This window comes from Pelodiscus sinensis, chromosome 4 (genome assembly GCF_049634645.1).
Source record: "Pelodiscus sinensis isolate JC-2024 chromosome 4, ASM4963464v1, whole genome shotgun sequence".
Classification (NCBI taxonomy): Eukaryota; Metazoa; Chordata; order Testudines; family Trionychidae; genus Pelodiscus; species Pelodiscus sinensis.
The window spans coordinates 66,761,122-66,779,495 of NC_134714.1; the positions used below are offsets into that span (position 1 = coordinate 66,761,122).

Sequence of the window (18,374 nt, forward strand, 5' to 3'; positions counted from 1 at the left end):
GCAAGAGAGCTGTTGCCCGAACAGGGGCAGCATAGTATTTCTGCAAGACCACTGACCATCTTACATGAGATCGTCAGTGTCATGATTATGAGGGTTAGCCAGCAGCCTGGGGATTAAGGGGTTAACTACACCTAGCCAGGTGGAGTGACCAGTAGGAATGTAGGAGGGAGTTTCAACCTGGGACAAAGGAATTTGGGTTTTTTCCTTTCTCCTTTTTTGTCTGAGAGTTCTCTGCAGCTAGAGAAGGACAAGCATGTCTCTCTCTCTCTCCAAGGCACCATTCTCATTTTCTGTAAGTAGGGTAAAGTTTAGGCAGTTTCGTTAGGTTTTATTGTTTTAAGGATTGGGTATGGGATCTGAGATCTGGCACTGTTTAAAAGATGTTTTGGCTTTTCTTTGTAACTAAGTTCTAGGCCCATGGAGTTTCTCCATGAGTATATTTTGTTACCTCCCTATCTAGTCATTATGGTTGCAACAGGAATATTGTTGTAATAATAAAAGTTCTTTCTTTTCTTTTTATTAACCTGGCAGTGGTTAATTGTGTGCCTTGATTTTTATTTTAGGGGTAAGATTTCCCAAATGATCTTTCCCCTGATTTCTTTATCAACATTTGGGTGGTGGCAGCGGAAGTTTTATTCCCAAGATCTAGGTTTTTAAGATCTTGGGGGAATTTTTATACCCAAGCCTGGTAGATAAGGATTTGGGGTACACTTGCTGGCCCCCACTTCTGCATTTATCATGCCAGAGTGGGGAAGGAGCCATGACAGTCAGTGTTCTTGCGGAAATTCAAGCAACCAGTGTAGACAGTTGGCAAGATTTCTGGAAAAATGGCTGCTTTTGCAGAAAAACTTGCCATTCTACATGCAGCCTGTGAGATTAACCTACTTTGAATCACCTACAATAAACTAATGCTACCTGATGGTGTAAACAGATTGTCACTTTTCTTCCCTATAGCCAGAGGGAGGGAATCCCATCACAAGGTAACGGGACAAAACCTCAGAGCATTTTTTGTTAAATGGGCATGAGTTGACGAAGGCATTTACCTTTTGCTCAGGTCTAATACATAGCAGCAGCATTTCAGACCAGAATTTGTCTCAGGTCCTGTGTAACTCATTGTTCCTCAAAAGTTTGCAAGCTTCATTTCCTCCGCTCTAAATAAAATTTTTGGCACTCTTTCCATCTGCAGGAAAACTTGTCAATTTTAGCTATTCAGTCAGTCTATGACGAGTCCATGCCTCGTCCTTGTAAAGAAGTAGTACGAGGGGAGATTCTGCCAAGTGCTTGGATATTGGAACCTGATCAAGTAAATGGAAAAGACATCACTCGAGTCATTTATATGGCACAGGTGAGAGAGTCCATACAAATGTTTTCATTCAGTTACATTCACTTCTCTATGGATTAGTATAAGCACTTTCTGATGTCACCTAATTAACATTAGTCCCAGTAAACTAGCATGAGTACTTTGCAAGTGTTCTTATAACTGACATTTTAAAATCATACTAAGTTCAATTACTAAGCTCATGTTTGCTACCACAGCAGACTTAAGTTCCAGTCTACATCTTAGAACAGCATTTAAGGTAGTACAGAAACAACCTTGTTACATCATAGCAGGCAGACCCCTTTATTGATATTACAGCATCTAAAGACTGGTTTACACATGATATGGTATACATGACAGTGCCTTAACTATAGATTTTGCTCATTACATCTCTTAGCACACCTACTTGCAATGTATTCCGCTCCAGTAAGTTCCACCTGTCTGAAGTTAGAAAAGTAATGGCTTCTAGTAAGTCCCAGAAGCCAAGGTTATAGTTTCCACTCTGTGTCAGTCATTCCAGCTGTAAAACAGGTGTAATAATTATCCTTCTACCACCTAGGTATGTAACAGCTTTGAGAGCCTTTTGTAAAGGTGATTTTATATGCAAACTAGAATTTGTGTGGCTCTGCAACTGAAAGTAAACAATCTCAGTAATAGTTCTATGTATTATCTTGTAGCTATCAAACAGAATGAGATTGAGGTCTTGCATAATGGCATTGTATTATTTTCAGAGTATGGTGTTCATTTCAGCCCGTAGCTCAAGCAGAAAAGGGACCAGAGACAGGTGATGAAAGTGGGTACAGCAGAGACAATGTAATGGCATTGCTGAGAGGTGACAAATTAGAGGGGTCACTGTAGAAGGTTTACAAATTAGTGAAGATAAAATTAGCTTCCACCATTTGAGATAACACAAGAGCAAGGGGGCAATAAATGAAGCTGACATAACAAATGTAAACGTGATCCAGTGAAATGGAAAATCATCATAGTCCTCCCTTTCTCCCCCCTCCCTTTCCATTCTTACAACAAAGAACTCCAGCTAATTAGTATTATTAAGCCAGCTACAAGGAATCAAAGATCTCCAAAACTCAATCCTCTGTTGCCAAGTTGAGTGAGAAACAAATCAGGGAGTATTTGAGACACAACAGGATACTTATTTTAAAGAACTGTGGTACAGGAATCTTATGCTCTTAGAATCCAGACTAAGCCCGTTATTTCACCTGTATGTTAAAAAGTAAAAGGGTAGAACATTACTACACAGTACTATTCTAAGAGATAAAATAGAATGTAATGAAGCTTTTTTCTATTTAAAAGGATTTTTCACCCCCATTTTCCAATTGGCTGCTCTATTGTATAATACTCAAATATTTTAATATAAAATCACTGTACCATATAGTTTCAATGAGTGAGGGCTTCAGTTTGTAGAGTATAGTAAAATACAATACACTTACATTTGCATAGTTTGTCAGAGCAGCTTGTTCTCATGAAGTTGGCGCTAACTGATTAAGCTACTAAAATCACAAGCTGTAAATCAAACCACAAAATTACACTTGCTCAGATGGTACCTAAACACTGTAATTGATAAAGTTGACTGGCTCTTATATATCACCAGTATGAGTAGGCAGACAACTTTAGTGGTATGACTGAATCTGACGCTAAACACTTTACCTTTGTTTGCACTTAACTTGCTTATTTCTTACAAGCTGCCACAGGTGTAACAACCTGTGTTTATACTCTTAAGACTATTTCCAATGGCTAAATAGTGTGACTTGAGAGGACTCACAAAAACCCTTCTATTCTAATTTCTCCAGGTCGATCTTGGCGCTCCAGCTATCCCTCCAAGGCTTCTGAGCTCCATTGCTAAGCGACAGCCTCTGGTGATTGCTAGGCTAGCACATTTTTTTGCTAGTTAACAATAGCTGGCACAAAACCAGATATGTTGTTACAGTGGGAGAAAGCAACTAAATACCAGGAAACAAATATGAAATTATTTATCCTCCTCTCAGAGAGTAAAATTAGGCTTCAGAAATATTTTCAGTCATGCCCCACTTCAGAACTGGATGTGAAAAGCCACAGGCTACCCAGGCATGTGCAAAGCTACTCCTGAAACACACCAAGGGAAGATCATCAGCTCCAAGAATTACTGTTCAAAAAGGAAGTGTTCCTGATGTACCTGCCCTTGCTGGTCAGTACTTGGAAGTGCTGCCTGTAGAAAAACTGTCAGCAAAAACAGAAAGCCTTCACCTTGGAAATAGTCACCATCTATCTGGTTGGCTGCAAAATGCCAGTTAAACCATTTCAAATGGTAATCTTTTCCTCCAAGATGAGAGAGTGTATCATGGCCAGCAGCCTTGTACAAGCCCTTACACAGAGAAACAAAACTAGTGTAATGCTCCTTGTAGCGTCTAACAAAGATGCTTACGGATGGAGACTTCATTATAAACATTGTACATAAAGCCAGCTTTCCCATCTGCACAAGTTCTTTCATCTTGGCAGGGTTAAAATGTTATCAGCATGATCAACCAGTCACTCTACACCAGATTGAACGAAGACTTCCATCTAGTAGATCAGACTGCCACTATCCAACAAAAGTGGCAAAAAAAAACCAACCACACCTCAGGAGACTCAATTTATTATTGCTCTACTACACAACACTGCAATGCAGAATTAGGTGCTTTGAAGTGGAGAAACCAAACTGTCAGTTTTAAAGCAAGATTTTTTTTCAAAAGGAGTAGAACTGACCATTCAAGTTGTTTCTAGAATTAAAATCCTGCAAACATGAAATGTTTAGATATTGTCATGATAGCTGTTCCATTGTTTCCATGCTCTCTCACCTATATCATTCTCTAGCCTGGGACAGTTGCTAAGATCCAAAGCCCCTCCTGTTCATAGTTACCTTGCAGCATTCCAAATGAGCTCATGAGTAGGAGAAAAACCTCCAACTGTGTTTTGTCTGGAACTCTAGCTTTAAAGCTTTATATACAGAAAACCCTCTTGTAAGTGTGTGTCATGGTCATGATATCCTTTTAAAAATAAGTAAGGAGCTACATTTCATTCATCTGTATTTTGAGTAAAACTCTTCAACACTGCTATAGCAGAGGGCCACTTACATTAGTGAGCAGATGGCCAAAGATAAGGCATCTTTTTTTTGCTTGAAAGAGGTAAAGCTCAATATTGTTCAAAGTAGTACTGCACTTTAAATGTGATGAATGGGTATCTATATCAAGTATTAACTTTAGCAAAAGGCTGCATCGCTTATCATGGCAACTAAGAAAAATCAGCCATGTTTTTTTCCCTAGAACAAGTCCAATGCACCTTTAGAATTAGAACTAAAGTCTGCCTTGAGGTTACCTGTGTAATCTACTTACTTCTGAAGTTGCACACACATACCTACAGTGGGCAGAATAAATCCTAGTAAACTAAACATCTGTCTCAAACAGTTCAGAGAAGTTACGTAAAATACTGATTTCTCCGCACCTACTCAACATACATCACTGCTGTTGAGTTTATTTCATTAAACATCACCCATCTGCCAGAGAAAACAAGTAACAGAAATAGGTTTCAGCCACATGCCATGCTCCCCAAGCTACACTATTTAAAGGGTAACAACCAATATCCATCTTCCTAATAAAAAAAAGCCAGTGCATGGACTTGTTAATTGGTGTGGACTTCGTAAAGTGCACAAAGCAGAATTTTTCCTGGCTGTAAGTGTCCCAGAACTCAGCAGTAAATGCCACATTGCAATTGGGGAAGTACCAATAAGCTATTTTATGGGAGCTCTACAAGGAAAGGTATGAAATCTTCACGTAACCCATCAAATATTTTCTGCATAATTGAAGGTTTGTTTGTTTGTTTTTCTTTATTTTGGACATGGCACTCCGTTAATGACAAAGCAGTTTTTTTCAGGAACAACATCTAGAAAGACTCAAGGAGGTCATAATGACAGTGCCTAATGAAGGATAATGTCTTATTGTACAGGGCATCAGATGTTTATTTTTATAAATGCATATGATTTTTCTATGTTTACAAATTAAGTTATTTATATATATGCTTGTTTTGAAGTTTTTTATATGCTGATGAAGCTAATTTTTATTTTTAATGGTACCCAATTAATAAGCTTTTTTAATAATTGTCAATTGATACTAAATAGCCCTATTTATACAAATGTTTCCTTTTGCAAATATAACATTTTATGCTACTGTTAATGTGTGGGATTGGTTTGTTTAGAAGGTGGGGAAAAAAAGCTAGTTCATGTATTTGTTACCAAGACTAGGTGAAAACTTCCTGTCAATATTTTACTACCATAGCAGTAGATTTTGATGATGGCGAATCAAACCAATCATACTGTACCATCTCTTATCCCATCTTGCTTGCAACAAGGATTGCTATTTTCATATTCACAATAAATGGCATTTTCTAACCCAAAAAAAAAAAAAAAAAAAAAAAAGAGAAAACACCCCAAGCGACATTCATTGTCTCAGCTCGCATGTTATAACCCTACTCAGCAAGACATTTTTAGCCCCTCTATGGTCATTAAAAACAATTCAGTTTAAGCTTTTTGGTTTATTTCCTAAAATATATTATTTTATGGTAAAAGTAGTTCTTCTATAGGCCTTCCATAAAATAACCTCTAAATGAAAAATTATAGAAGTTAAACTAGTCTAAACCTCTACACAAAATGCAAATAGCAACAGACATTTGCAGTTCCTTCACATTGTGTGTGCATAGATAGCTTTTTCCATGCAATTCAATGCCTAGCTCTTTAATTTTGAGATACTGAAATCAGGAGTATAACACAGTCTTATTCAAACTTCAAGATGTCCTGTAGGGGAGGGGCAGGCAAACTTTTTGGCCCAAGGCCTACATCAGGATATGGAAATTGTATGGCAGGCCATGAATGCTCACAAAATTGGGGCTGCAGTGGGAGGAAGGGCTCTGACTAGGGTGGGGCTAGCGATGAGGGGTTTGGAGGATGAGAGGGGGCTTCAGCTCGGGTATAGGTGCCATGCTACACTTACCTCCTCAAGCAGCCCCTGGAAGCAGAGGCATGTCCCTCTTCTGGCCAGGGGGCCCCTGCAGATTATTGGTTATAGTTCCCAGCCAAAGGAAGCTCAAAGGAGGCTGCATGGGTTCCTCCCAAACAAATGAGACTAAGAGAAGCATACTTCCCCTCCCCTCACTATCTCACCCCAAAGGTTTTCACTTAAATTGAACACACACAAAGTAGAATGCCTTACCAGTCACCCCACACACCTCACTGGGAACCAGCTGTACACAATCAGGCAGCACCAGAGACAAAAAAAATACAATACCATCTTAAAGGTAAACCACTAAAAAGCTTTTCCCTTAAAAAAATGTGATAAGGGAACAGTTTCTGTTCTTGCTGCCTTAATCATCTCAATTTAAATAATAAATTTACTATCCAAAAGAAAAATGTTTCAAGTTGATGTTCAGCTGAAAACTTTTAAAAGTGTGTCAGAGCTGCAATCAGCCTCCATTCCTGAGGTGTTTTATAACTCAGATTCTATTACAGCAATTAACAAGATGAGGGCCCTACTTTGCCTATTGAATATAATGTTGAATTTGCTAATTTATTTAATCTTAAAGTATGGAATAGTGATAGAAATGTAGCCGTGTTAGTCTGGTGTAGCTGAAACAAAATACAGGACTATGTAGCACTTTAAAGACTAACAAGATGGTTTATGAGATGATGAGCTTTCGTGGGTCAGACCCACTTCCTCAGATCAAATAGTGGAAGAAAATAGTCACAACCATATAATATGGGTCTGGCCCATGAAAGCTCATCATCTAATAAACCATCTTGTTAGTGCTACATAGTCCTGTATTTTGTTAAAGTATGGAAGAACTAGATTTACTTCAGAGACGAAAGAGAAAATGGAAAGTCTGTTACCTGCTTATTTCTTTTCTTGGCCTGGCCAGAGATCATTAGGTTGTGCCTTTCTTCCTGCAATTCAACTTTTTCATAGGGCTTGGCCTATCCTTTATGGGAATACTTCTTACTACATAAATTCCTGAAAAATAATATGCAAGATAAGTATAATACCTACATAAACAAACTCTCAGGAGGTCGTGGTATAGATATCTAAAGCACTCATCTTGGACTGAGAGGGTAAAATCAGTCCCAGGGGGAAAAACAAAACAAAAAAATACACAGACCTTCTTCACAGGGAAGTAGAACATGAAGAAATAAGGGAGGAAATGCATAAGTGAGAAATTTGCCCCTTCTCTATAATGAACAGAACTTATTGATTGTGGTCATGGTGATTGTTGGGATTGAGAGGGGACCCTCACATGGAGAAGGTGGTAATGGACATATAAAATCCCTTAAAATAGGGGAGTTGCAGGAAGTCCCTGAAATAGAAGGAATAAGTGATGGCACACGGTGCAAGGAGTTCCTGATATGTGGAATAAACTTATCTACACAAGACGTGAGCGACATCCAAGTACATAGTTTTCACAGACTAAACATGCATCATCATGCTTTCAGATGTTTTGAGCAAAATTAAGGAACAATTAACATGTTTGTATAGTTTCATTGCCCCTTCTGGCTGACAAACACCTGCTTCCTGTTGACAAGTGTAACAGAACATAAATAAATGATCAGATCAAGTCATGACAATCTGCAGTACTATGGGCAAATATCAGGTAGGGGACAAGCCTGACTGAACAGAAGAGCTTCCCAAAGCAACTTGAATATCAATTAGGAAGTCTGGTGTTATAACACTATTTAGCACTGCTGACACAAGATGAGATGGTTGGGAGGCCTTGCACATCAACATGTAGGCTACCCAGAAGACCTGGCTTCTCTTGCACATGATAATTTAGTGGAAAGCCTGTGCAAAGCTATAGAAGCCCTTTAAAGGGATATTCCTTGTTTAGGATTTGCCATTCAAAAGCTGAGGTAAAACTCAGGAAATCTGGGCAAGGAATCTGGAATGACAGGAACACTTTGATCATCTTTTCATAATTCTTCCCAGTAGTGGAAATGAAGAGAATAGCAGAGAAGCTGATATGGCCATCTGAACTCCACATCTAATCCATTGGTCTTTATTTGACGAGTTAAGATTTTCACCTTGGCATTTCACCTGAACATGAATAGGTCCCATCTAGGAAGTGGCCTCGCTCCTTGGATTTTAGCTAGAGCTCTTCTTGGTTTAGCTGCTGACAATTTATCCAACCCACTGCTATGTTCAGCAGTTACATTAGATTAATTGCCCCAATGGAGCCAATGTGACCTGGACTACATAGTCAGACTCCACCTCCTTATGGTGCTTTGCTATTTTAGATATACTATGGTCATTGGGTTCTAGATGTCCAGAAAAGCCAGTGTGCACTCTCTAGAAAACTGATGTTCTGGACCCTAGTTTGGCCTTCAGCATCACCTGCACATGGACTCCCTACCTTGAAAAGCTGGCCTTTGTGTAGCTACTTTCAGGATTTTGGAAGAAGCATTTTTCTAGTCACATGGGGTTCTTGTATCCATTTCTTGTTGAGAATGCCTCAAAGGCCAAGGTCTATCCGGAGAACCTCCAACGGTCTCTATCACATGCAGACACACACACACAGGACTAGCAGGAATAGATGGATTGATGATAGGTACTGAGACATTTTGGTTTCTTGATCTGGTAGTATGTCCTATCACATATCCATGATGATGCCTTGATTAACATGCAGTCTAAGAATGGGTATGAACAAATTCCTAGACTCCTCAGCCCACCTGATAGTTTTATCCATGTCCTGTGAATAAACAGATGGAAGAGTAACATTATGTAATGATAATCGGGATGTAAAATCCAGTTTAATCAGTTAACTAGTTAAACATTATGTTTAACTCAACTGCTTAAACAAGGTGGGGAGGGGGACCTGCAGTGGACGGGCTGCTCCAGCCCCCACTGGTTAACCATAACCAGTAAGCATCACCCAAATAAGGGTGATGCTTACCAATTAACCATTCACTTCCCTAAATGACAGCAGCAATTGCTACACACAAAACACAAACTGCCAATGGCAGGATCTGACAGGATCATGCAGATAAGTCTCTTCCTGGTCCATCAGTACGGAAGGTCTCCTGAAGAGATTAGAGAGAGGACAAACGAGGATGTCCACTTTGTGCATCATCTTCCTTGATCATGCTTTCTGAAGTCTAGGATGCCTTAGTCTCCTAACTTTTCTTACTATGAAGAAAGTAGAGCAATGCCCTCAACCTTTTTCCTTCTGACGAACAGGTTTTATCATCATTAGCACTAAAAGTAATAAAATTTTCATCAGAAATGGCTTAAGGTTTTTTTATACCAGGAGTTTTGAGAGAGGATGAAGGAAGCTGAGCAGCCTGGCACTAGAGAGCATCCATTCTGCAATGACACTCCTGCTCAGTTGTCTAAGTTGAATGAAATCATCTGTCTAGGAAAGAAGACATGCAGCAGTTTATCTCCATGTGAATGTAGGCTCTGTTGCAGTTATACTGTCTATAAGATGACTTGTGGACTTCCCAGGAAGAATCTTGACAGAACAGATGAGAAAAGTGGAAAAAAATTTTATTGCCCCCAAAGAAGCTTTAAAAATCATGAGGCTACAATGTAAAGGTAGTGGTCTGAATTGACATTGTGTTTCCACCACTTGCAGCAATTGGATGCTATGGAACAGACAAGACCTGGTGCCTGGGGGAGAGCCTCCAGCATTCACAGGAAAAGAAGTGTAGCCCACCAATTTTGGGCCAGGGAAAGCTCAGGATCAAAAACTGATTGTATGTAGCGTTCACAGCAATTCGCCACCCAACACAAGCAGAATGTTTGAAAAGTCAGTGATACACCTGAGTTAGCTGCACCAGAAATATCACTTTTCCAACAAAAGCCTTGCAGAGCATTACAGAATGAGTCAGCTCCCTGGCCTGCTTCTTAGAGATGGACATCCTTGCGTGCTTCAGTTTGCAACCATTAAAAAAAAAAGCGCCGATGGCCTAGCTTTTATACACTTACAGTTCAGACATACAACAGGGCTGCATTTTGATAATCTGTTTATTATAGCAAATCTGACAGCTTCACTGAGATCAGTCGTGAAATGGTCCCGTTGTACTGAATCCCCAGAAGGAAGTACATTATAGTACGAGGCACACCTGCTCTTTCAGTTCATACTGCAGCAGTTGTTACTGTCCACACACTTTGTTCACATGCTACGGTACTATTGAATAGTACCATGTGAGTATGACAACAGCAAACAAATAACACTAAGATCAATACCTGGTGTTTGCAGTCTCCTTCAATCCAGCTCCCAACAGTCTTCAAGTAGGTGACAAAACCCAAAACAGATGCCACACATGCATCTTTGCTTCCCTCGTTTTATCTGTGTCTGGTAGACTTTAATAGTAGTCAGATTTATGTAGTTAGTCTGATGTTTAAAAACAATTCAGTTCCTTGACATTGCATTTTATACCCCAAGAATTCTTATCCATACCAGCAAAAGACGGGTTAATAAGCAAAAACCATAGCCATGCAAACAGCCTGGGATTCACCTTGTGTAGCTGTCTGTCTTAGGAAATAGATTTGCTTTCTGAATACCTTGTATTTAGTGCGGAAAAAAGATGCTCCATCAGCCCAACCTGTTCGGCAAAATCTTTCCTTATACAGCAAGGCAAATCCTATGCAAACTCTCTGAAGAGTGATTAATATATTGCTAAAAACCCAGTCCCCAACATAAGGAATACTGTATTTAAGATACTGAAAATAAGACACCCCTCTTTATTAGCAGTTTCCCATTTAAGGTTGATCCCTGGGGATGAACAGCACTCACCAGCCTGCCATAGCAGTGGGACTGCAGGACCACTTCTTTCCAAACATCCTAGTGATGCTCCTTCATGGGAGTTTTGTTACAATTTCAGTCTAGTTACTCTACTCTGTGCTTATCAAACAAGAGTATTTCTATGTTACAAGCCTCAAAACCAAGGCAATAAGGACTTTAAACATAGTGTGTAACACATACATGGCATTTATACTCACATTACAAAAGCAATGCCTCTTAAAATAGGTCAACTCTCCCCAGTAATAAAAGATAAGCAGACGATCTCCCTCATTTCTATAAAAAACATGAAATACAAGTGCTGCTTTTGTTTAAGTGAGATACAAACATAAGCACACGTCCTTTAAAATATCTGATCCAATGCTCCAAAATACACTGTGATTTTACTTTTAAAACAAGTCTTAAAAATTTTTAAAAAACAAACCTTCAAGCTTGAGCTCAAGGTGAAAAATAAATATCTGTTCATCTTGTTGGGACTTCTTCCCTCTCCAGTTAGCACGGTGTATTTTCTAACAGAGTCCATGAAAATCAACTAAATTAAGAGATGGCACCACAGGAAACCACCAGATCTCTCTCCAGCAATGTGGCAGGTTTTGTGCACTACAACAGATTCCAGGCACCGTTCAGAGCCTCTTGTTGCAGGAGTACGAGATGTGTTTCCATTACAACTGTAGATCATTGGCTGTGAACCACCATAAGATTCTTAAAAAATTTCCAAAGTTAGAGCAACTCTTGGAAACATTTCCATTGGAAGATGTAAACCCCTCCAAACACTGAGGGACGTATGTTCTGTCACATTTTGAGACACTCCTTTGAGGGAAAGTTTGATTCAGTTTTTGCACAAGTGACCCTTCAACACAGTGTGATCCAAGGAAGGGACTTACTGAATGGACTCAGGAGCATTATCAAATTCCACATCTTGAGTTCTTCTCAATTCTCTAATCCACTCAGATACTGTCTGCACTAGCTTTGTGCTGCCACGGTACCTCTTGGTTGTCTTACCAGTTCACAAGGCCTAGTCCTGGGTTCCGCAGCATGATGCTCAGATATAAATATTCTAGAAATCATTTCCAGTTCTTTCAAGAAATCCTGCAAGAAACAATACAAACCAGAGACCATATTTTAAATGCGTGAAACAAGGGATACAAAAGTATTTTCAGAAACAAAGGTGGTATTTCCCAGGCAAATGGATCCAAGTTTTGTGCTGGGAAATTAATACAATGACACAGGCTATTCCACTGAAAACAGTTCAAGCAGAGTGAGAGGGCAGCTGCCATAGTGATAAGATACACAGATTTTGCATACCAAGCCTTCCCTTTGATCCTTGTGCCCATCTTAGTTTATATACTAACCTGGTATTAGCCGCTAAAAATCACTGCCTGATTCTCAGAACTGCTGAGCACCTGCAGTTTCCACTAACTGCAGTGAGATTTATGTTGAGCACCTCAAAAAAATCAGGCCACATTTAGTCAGAAGACTAACTTGAGTCTCTCTCATTTGAAAAGTCCAGCCAGCAGGCAAAATTATCTGGTGCATTCAGAAACAGATCCAGTTTAAGAATCAGGGAACAATCATGTTGACCGACCGACCATATTACCCCATGGAAAAACTCTACATACACAAAAATCTGGGCCTAGGTGTTTGGGGTGGGGAGTGTACAAAAAATTAAAGCTACACTCAAACTGACAGTCTCATATTCAAGCCTGAATATTAAGATAATACAAATACTTACTGAGGGCCAGAGAAGTTCTTGGAGGCTATGCAAGCATCTCTCTATCTCTGCATTTTCCATCAGACCATGCTCAACAAGTCCATGAAGCATAAACAGGAACAAATCCCACTGCAGAATAAACAAGGAATGTCAAGTTCCTCAAAATAGACTATGGCCTGCATCTATTTACTGAATCTATCTACTTTACTTGTACAGGCGGTCCCCGGGTTACATGGATCCGACTTACATCGGATCCCTACTTACAAATGAGGTGAGGCAACCCTGCACTAGCTGCTTCCCCCCAGCAGACCAGGGAGACGCGAAGCTAGCGCCCTCCTCCCCAGCAGATGAGGGAGACACAGAGTGGCTTCTCTCAGCAGACACCTCAGCTTGAGAATAAAGGACTGAGGGAAGTGAGGTGTGGGAGAATAAAACTGAGCTCTGGAGAAATGTTTGGCTAGAGTTTCCCCTACAATATGTACCAGTTCCGACTTACATACAAATTCAACTTAAGAACAAACCTACAGTCCCTATCTTGTACGTAACCCGGGGACTGCCTGTACTGTAAGAACCTTGTACAAGTTATGTTTTGATTTTACTCAAACTTATACTATGGGGAAAAAGCAAAGGTGAAAGGTGGAAGGAAGAACTAAATTCGGTCCCTGAGTTTTTGGGACAAACCACATCTACTATATGATGACAAACATTCTGAATAGCATAAATTTCCCTTGCTGCTCGTCTATTTTACAACAAAACAATCACACCATTTAAATGTGAATGAATGCAAAATAATGCACATTGGAAAATATAAGCCCAACTATATATACAAAATAAATTAGCTAAATTACCACTAAACTAGCTATTACCACTTAACGATTTTGGAGTCATTGTGAAGAGCTTTCTAAAAACATCTGTTTAATGTTCAACAAAAGTAAACGAAACCTAACCATGATAGGAACCACTGGGAGAAGGATAAACAGAAAATCTAATAATGCCACTATATAAATCCATGGTATGCCCATATCTGAAATACTGCATGCAGTTCTCCTTGCTCCAGCTCAGAAAAATATATGTAAGAACTAGAAAAAGTACAGAGATATATAGAACAGCCTCCATATAAGGAGATATAAAGGCTGGGACTGCCCACTTTAGACAACTGTGGCAAGATAGGAGAGAGAGCTATAAAATAATGAATGCTAAAGAAAATGTGAGTAAGAAAGTATTATTTATCCCTTCACAACACACAAAAGAAAGTCAAAGACATGAACAGGCCAAAGGATTAAAACAAACACAAGGAAGTACTTTTCACAATATACGCTATCAAACAGAGAAACTCATTGCCAGGGCATGTTGTGAAAGCCAGAAGTGTACCAGGTTCAAGATAATTTCATAAGTTCATAGAGCACAGGTCCATCTATGGCCATGAGGAATGATAACAGGGATGCAATCCCAGTCTCCCAGAATCTGACTGCTATAAACTGGGACTGGACCACAAGGAATGGATTACATGATAAACTGCCCTGTTATATGCTTCAGAGCATAGACACCAGTCACTGCCTGAAGACACGATACTGGGCAAGATGGACCATTGGTTTGATCCATTCTAACTGTTATGTTGATTTCAGTTGTGGATTCCCAGTTGGAAATAGACTGTTTCTTACCCAACTCTAGGACAGGTTCCTTTCTAATTTTTTAAAAAGCCGATATCCTGGTGTGGAACTAGACAGGAAAATTCTTCTGACCCAAAGTTAACCATTTGCAGTCCTATAATCTCTCAGGTTGATCAGCTATATTGTAATTTGCTCTGGCATTAAACTGAACAAATTCTAGCACCACTTGCGTCTCTTCAATGTCACAGTCTGCCTTCTTGATAACATTAGACACTGCTCTTACTTTTCTGTTGTCATTGAAGAAACTCATTGGCAATTGAGCAGCGAGAGCCAAAACATGCTAGCTTTACATGATCGCAAATCACAGAACTCAGCAGAACTCCAGTGTGTGTATGGCAAGCAGGATTGGGCAGCTTGTTTTGTAGACCTAAGGAAGTCCCACCTCCCATTGCTCGACTTCCGCGAGGTAGCCAACATTCTTTCTGCTGAACATCAGTTGAACAGGAACAGGGATCCAAAAGTCTTCCTTCCAAACAGATAGAAGCGATTTCAGAAGGCCGTAGACAGCATTCTTCTTCCCTCTCTGTCTTTCAGGTCTCTTCTGGCTCTGAGGCTTAAGGCCCTGGATAGGAACACGATCTGAAACTATGGGATGGAGGGGATGGGACCAATACAGTTTATTACTATTACATTTACAGTCATCTTGGTATGTGCAGCACATTGTTAGGTGAGCAGACAAGCTTGGCTAGCGCCAATACAAACACGAAGGTAAAAACACTGGTGAAGAGACAGTGCAGAGCAGCAGTTTCAACGAAGAGGGGGATCAGAATCTGGGATCAGGCAATATTCTGAGCTCTGCACCCATGGCAAAAGAGTTTGCAGACAAGAAACAGAAGTCTATTCTGAAGTAGACTAAAGCTATTCTACTGGCCCACTGCTTTTTAGTCACTCCCACAGAAGCCAATGGTTATTTTAACTGAACAGAACATATAAACAAAAAAGTATGTTTTGTGTTAATAGATCAGTAGATCCTAGATTGTGAGGCTGCTGTATAGTGGATTATACAGCAGCCTCAGTTAATAGTGGATGAACAGTTTATAGTGGATGAACTGTTCCTTTTTAATTATTCTTATTACAGTATTTGTAAATTCAGCTAAATAATGAACCCTAAAAAGCTTCAGATCTTCCCTGTAGTCGCTTATCATTTTATGAAAAGGCAGAACTGCACTTCCAGCCTCAGAAAAGTGCTTAGCATAAGCTTTACACACATCCAAGGTATAGGAAAGACTGTTCTTTGAAAGGGGAACATTTCAAGAGGAGCCCACTACTCCCTCTGAAGACTGTAGATCGGGGTGGGTAATAATTTTTGATGGAGAGCCATTCCAAGAATTTGGTAAGTGGTCAAGGGTCACACTCATCCATTCTACTAACACAGAAGGTGCAGGGTCTGAGATGGAGATGAGGTACAGGAGAGAACTCAGAGTAGGGGTTTCGGGTGCAGGAAGAGGCGTTCGGTGTGGGAGGAAGTTTGGGTAAAGAACAGGGTTGTGACGTGTGGTAATGGGCTTGAGATGCAGGAGGACTGCAGGAGGTGTGGAAGAGGGATTCCAGAGGGGGTGGTGATTTGGGTTGTGACCTGGAGCAGAGGGTTGGGGTGCAGGGTCTGGTGCAGGTATGGGGGTGCAAAGGGTTTGGATTACATGGGGCAGGGGAGGGGCAAAGAGTTTGGGGGGGAGGGGAAGAGGACTGAACTGACAGGTGTGCTTTGGCTGGGAGACACTTATCTAGGTAGCTCCCAGCCACCAGCACAGCAGGTCCCCCCTGCCTTCCACAGCCCCACACACCATTCAGAGCTGCTAGCTGCGGGGGCCATGTGCTTTGCTGAGCACCGCAAGCCAGTGATTCTTCCTGCACTGGGTAGTGCGCAAAGCCCTCTCCCCGGCTATGGCTTGCAGCAGTGCTCAGAGAAGCGCATGGCCTCCACAGCCAGCTGCTGCGTGATGGGTCAGGGCAGGCAGGGAGCTTCCGTAGGCTGGATTGGGTGGCTTGGTGAGCTGAATCCAGCCCACAGGCTATATTTTGCCCATCTCTGCTCTAAATAGCAGAGTGTGGAAGACTGGCCATTAGCTAGAAGTGTGTGAGACATCAATGCAAGTATCAGAGACCACAATCTGACAATTAGCAAGAGGAGAAATCACACTTTGTAGTTAAGCTGCTGCTATGAGACCAAGACAATACTGTGTTGGCTGAATCTACAGAGAGGTCACTGATCCACGTGAAATGAGCTACTGTCTCTCACAAAAGAGGCATGACCACTGGAATCAAGCATTCCATTTAGAAAAATGTTCAACTCCAAGAACCCAGAGACAGGGATCTCAGAGCTCACTGAGTGTCTTAATGTGGGGACCAAGAAATGGGAGGGGGGAGAGTGTGACTGAATTAAATGTGTAGCTGAAGGAGGGTCAGCTCAAAGGAATTATGTTTGAAGGGTTTTAAGAAAGCGATCTCCCAGTCACCCTCTGGGGCTTGCGATGCAACATCTTTGTAGACCCAGTGATATTTTTGTAACGAGACACCCAACAAAACTGAATTAAAAGCAAGGAGACATGGAGGACACTGCGAGATGAAGGAAGAGCAGTCAGCATTAACAATGCACTTACCTAAGAGAGATGCCAACTCTACAGTGCACCTCGCCAGCTGCTGCTCTGAGGTGGGACACATGAACTAAAAAAAACGAAATTGGCATGCCACCATCACAAAATCATCCCAAAACCTAGAGCCTCTGCCTCTGATTTAACAGACAGCAGCTTTGCATTAAAAATTATTAGGAAAGGCATGAGCAGCAACAGCAGGAAGCACAGCACTGCTGGTTCAGGGTCATTAAAGAAGGCCTGGTGAGAAAGATGCAAAATATTGTTCTGCACCAGTTGTCACATACCCACACATCTAAGGCCAGAGAACAAAACGGTGCCCACTGAACCCTAGCACCAGCTCAGACAGGTTCATTACACTAGCAGGTACACAGAAGGCTCAAAAAGCACTGTGTACGTCTTTTCTTTTACCTTTCTGCATCGAAGTGTTTGGCTCAGTCTTTTCAACAGGCACTCCAGCTGGACATAAGGAATTCCTTCATTTTCATCCCGAGGTCCCACTGCAATGCAGAGTACGTCCTAGATGAAAAGAAGCAGAGAAATGGTATCCAAAGGCAGGCACCTAAATCTATATTTAAGCATACAAGTGGCCTGACTTTTGCTTGTAGCTCTCATTGATATTAATAAGGGCCACAGCTCTTCACTGCTATTGCAAATCACATCACTAATTTAGGCACCCAAATTTGAAAGTTTTTGTCTAAATGATTTGCCAAAAATCAGAGTCAGTCGCACAGCTGACAGTAGAACCCAAGTTTTCTGACTCCAAACTGAACTTCTTGATTGTGCCTCAATCATCTTCAGCCTCACTATAAGGCTCAACCTCATTACAAAAAGTGCTATATTACACTCAAAACAAATAATGTAGCAGAACTCTCTGGTTCTTTGAATGTTTCCTGATGCTGTGCAAGGTTAACATCTAGCATTACCAGTGTCTTACCAACCTGTACCAGTATACTTGAAGGACAACTATGGGCACAACTCCAATTAGAAGCCTTGGAAACAACTATTTTAGAATTTCAAAAGGATTGTATCCGCTCTAATTACTCTAAATCAAAGCTTTGCAAAAAGCATGGTTTTACAAAAAAATTAAGATCTTCATAAAACTGAGTTTTTTTTTTAAAGGGTTTCTACTGGAATTACAAAAAAAAAAAAAAGGAAACCATATTCTGCTTCAGTTTTTGCAACCAAAGCACTGGAAACAGTGGCCTAGTATATGTGAAACTGATCGCAATATGACTATAGCTAGTCAACTTTCATTACCCAGATAAACAGAA

General features: G+C 40.6%; 2 protein-coding genes across 8 annotated transcripts in view; one reads left to right on the plus strand and one right to left on the minus strand.

Moving 5' to 3' along the window:
- Positions 1-3,906, plus strand: part of STARD9 (StAR related lipid transfer domain containing 9) — a 130,723-nt gene extending 126,817 nt beyond the window's left edge. For both annotated transcript variants that reach the window (XM_006135403.4, XM_075927239.1), the window contains exons 33-34: positions 1,187-1,345; positions 3,127-3,906. In XM_006135403.4, the coding sequence (XP_006135465.2) occupies positions 1,187-1,345; positions 3,127-3,228 (261 nt within the window). In that variant the 3' untranslated portion in view covers positions 3,229-3,906. The remainder of the gene's footprint in view (positions 1-1,186; positions 1,346-3,126) is intronic.
- CDAN1 (codanin 1) overlaps positions 1,606-18,374 on the minus strand; it is a 67,431-nt gene continuing 50,662 nt past the window's right edge. For 2 of the 6 annotated variants that reach the window (XM_075927240.1, XM_075927241.1), the window contains exons 24-28: positions 17,512-17,619; positions 17,110-17,173; positions 14,892-15,094; positions 12,861-12,968; positions 11,295-12,217 (exon numbers count right to left, since the gene is read on the minus strand). In XM_075927240.1, the coding sequence (XP_075783355.1) occupies positions 12,092-12,217; positions 12,861-12,968; positions 14,892-15,094; positions 17,110-17,173; positions 17,512-17,619 (609 nt within the window). In that variant the 3' untranslated portion in view covers positions 11,295-12,091. Of the gene's footprint in view, positions 2,536-7,226; positions 7,348-11,294; positions 12,218-12,860; positions 12,969-14,891; positions 15,095-17,109; positions 17,174-17,511; positions 17,620-18,374 lie in introns of those variants that run through there. The other 4 variants (XR_012903454.1, XR_012903453.1, XR_012903455.1 and 1 more) reach the window with 4 other exon arrangements.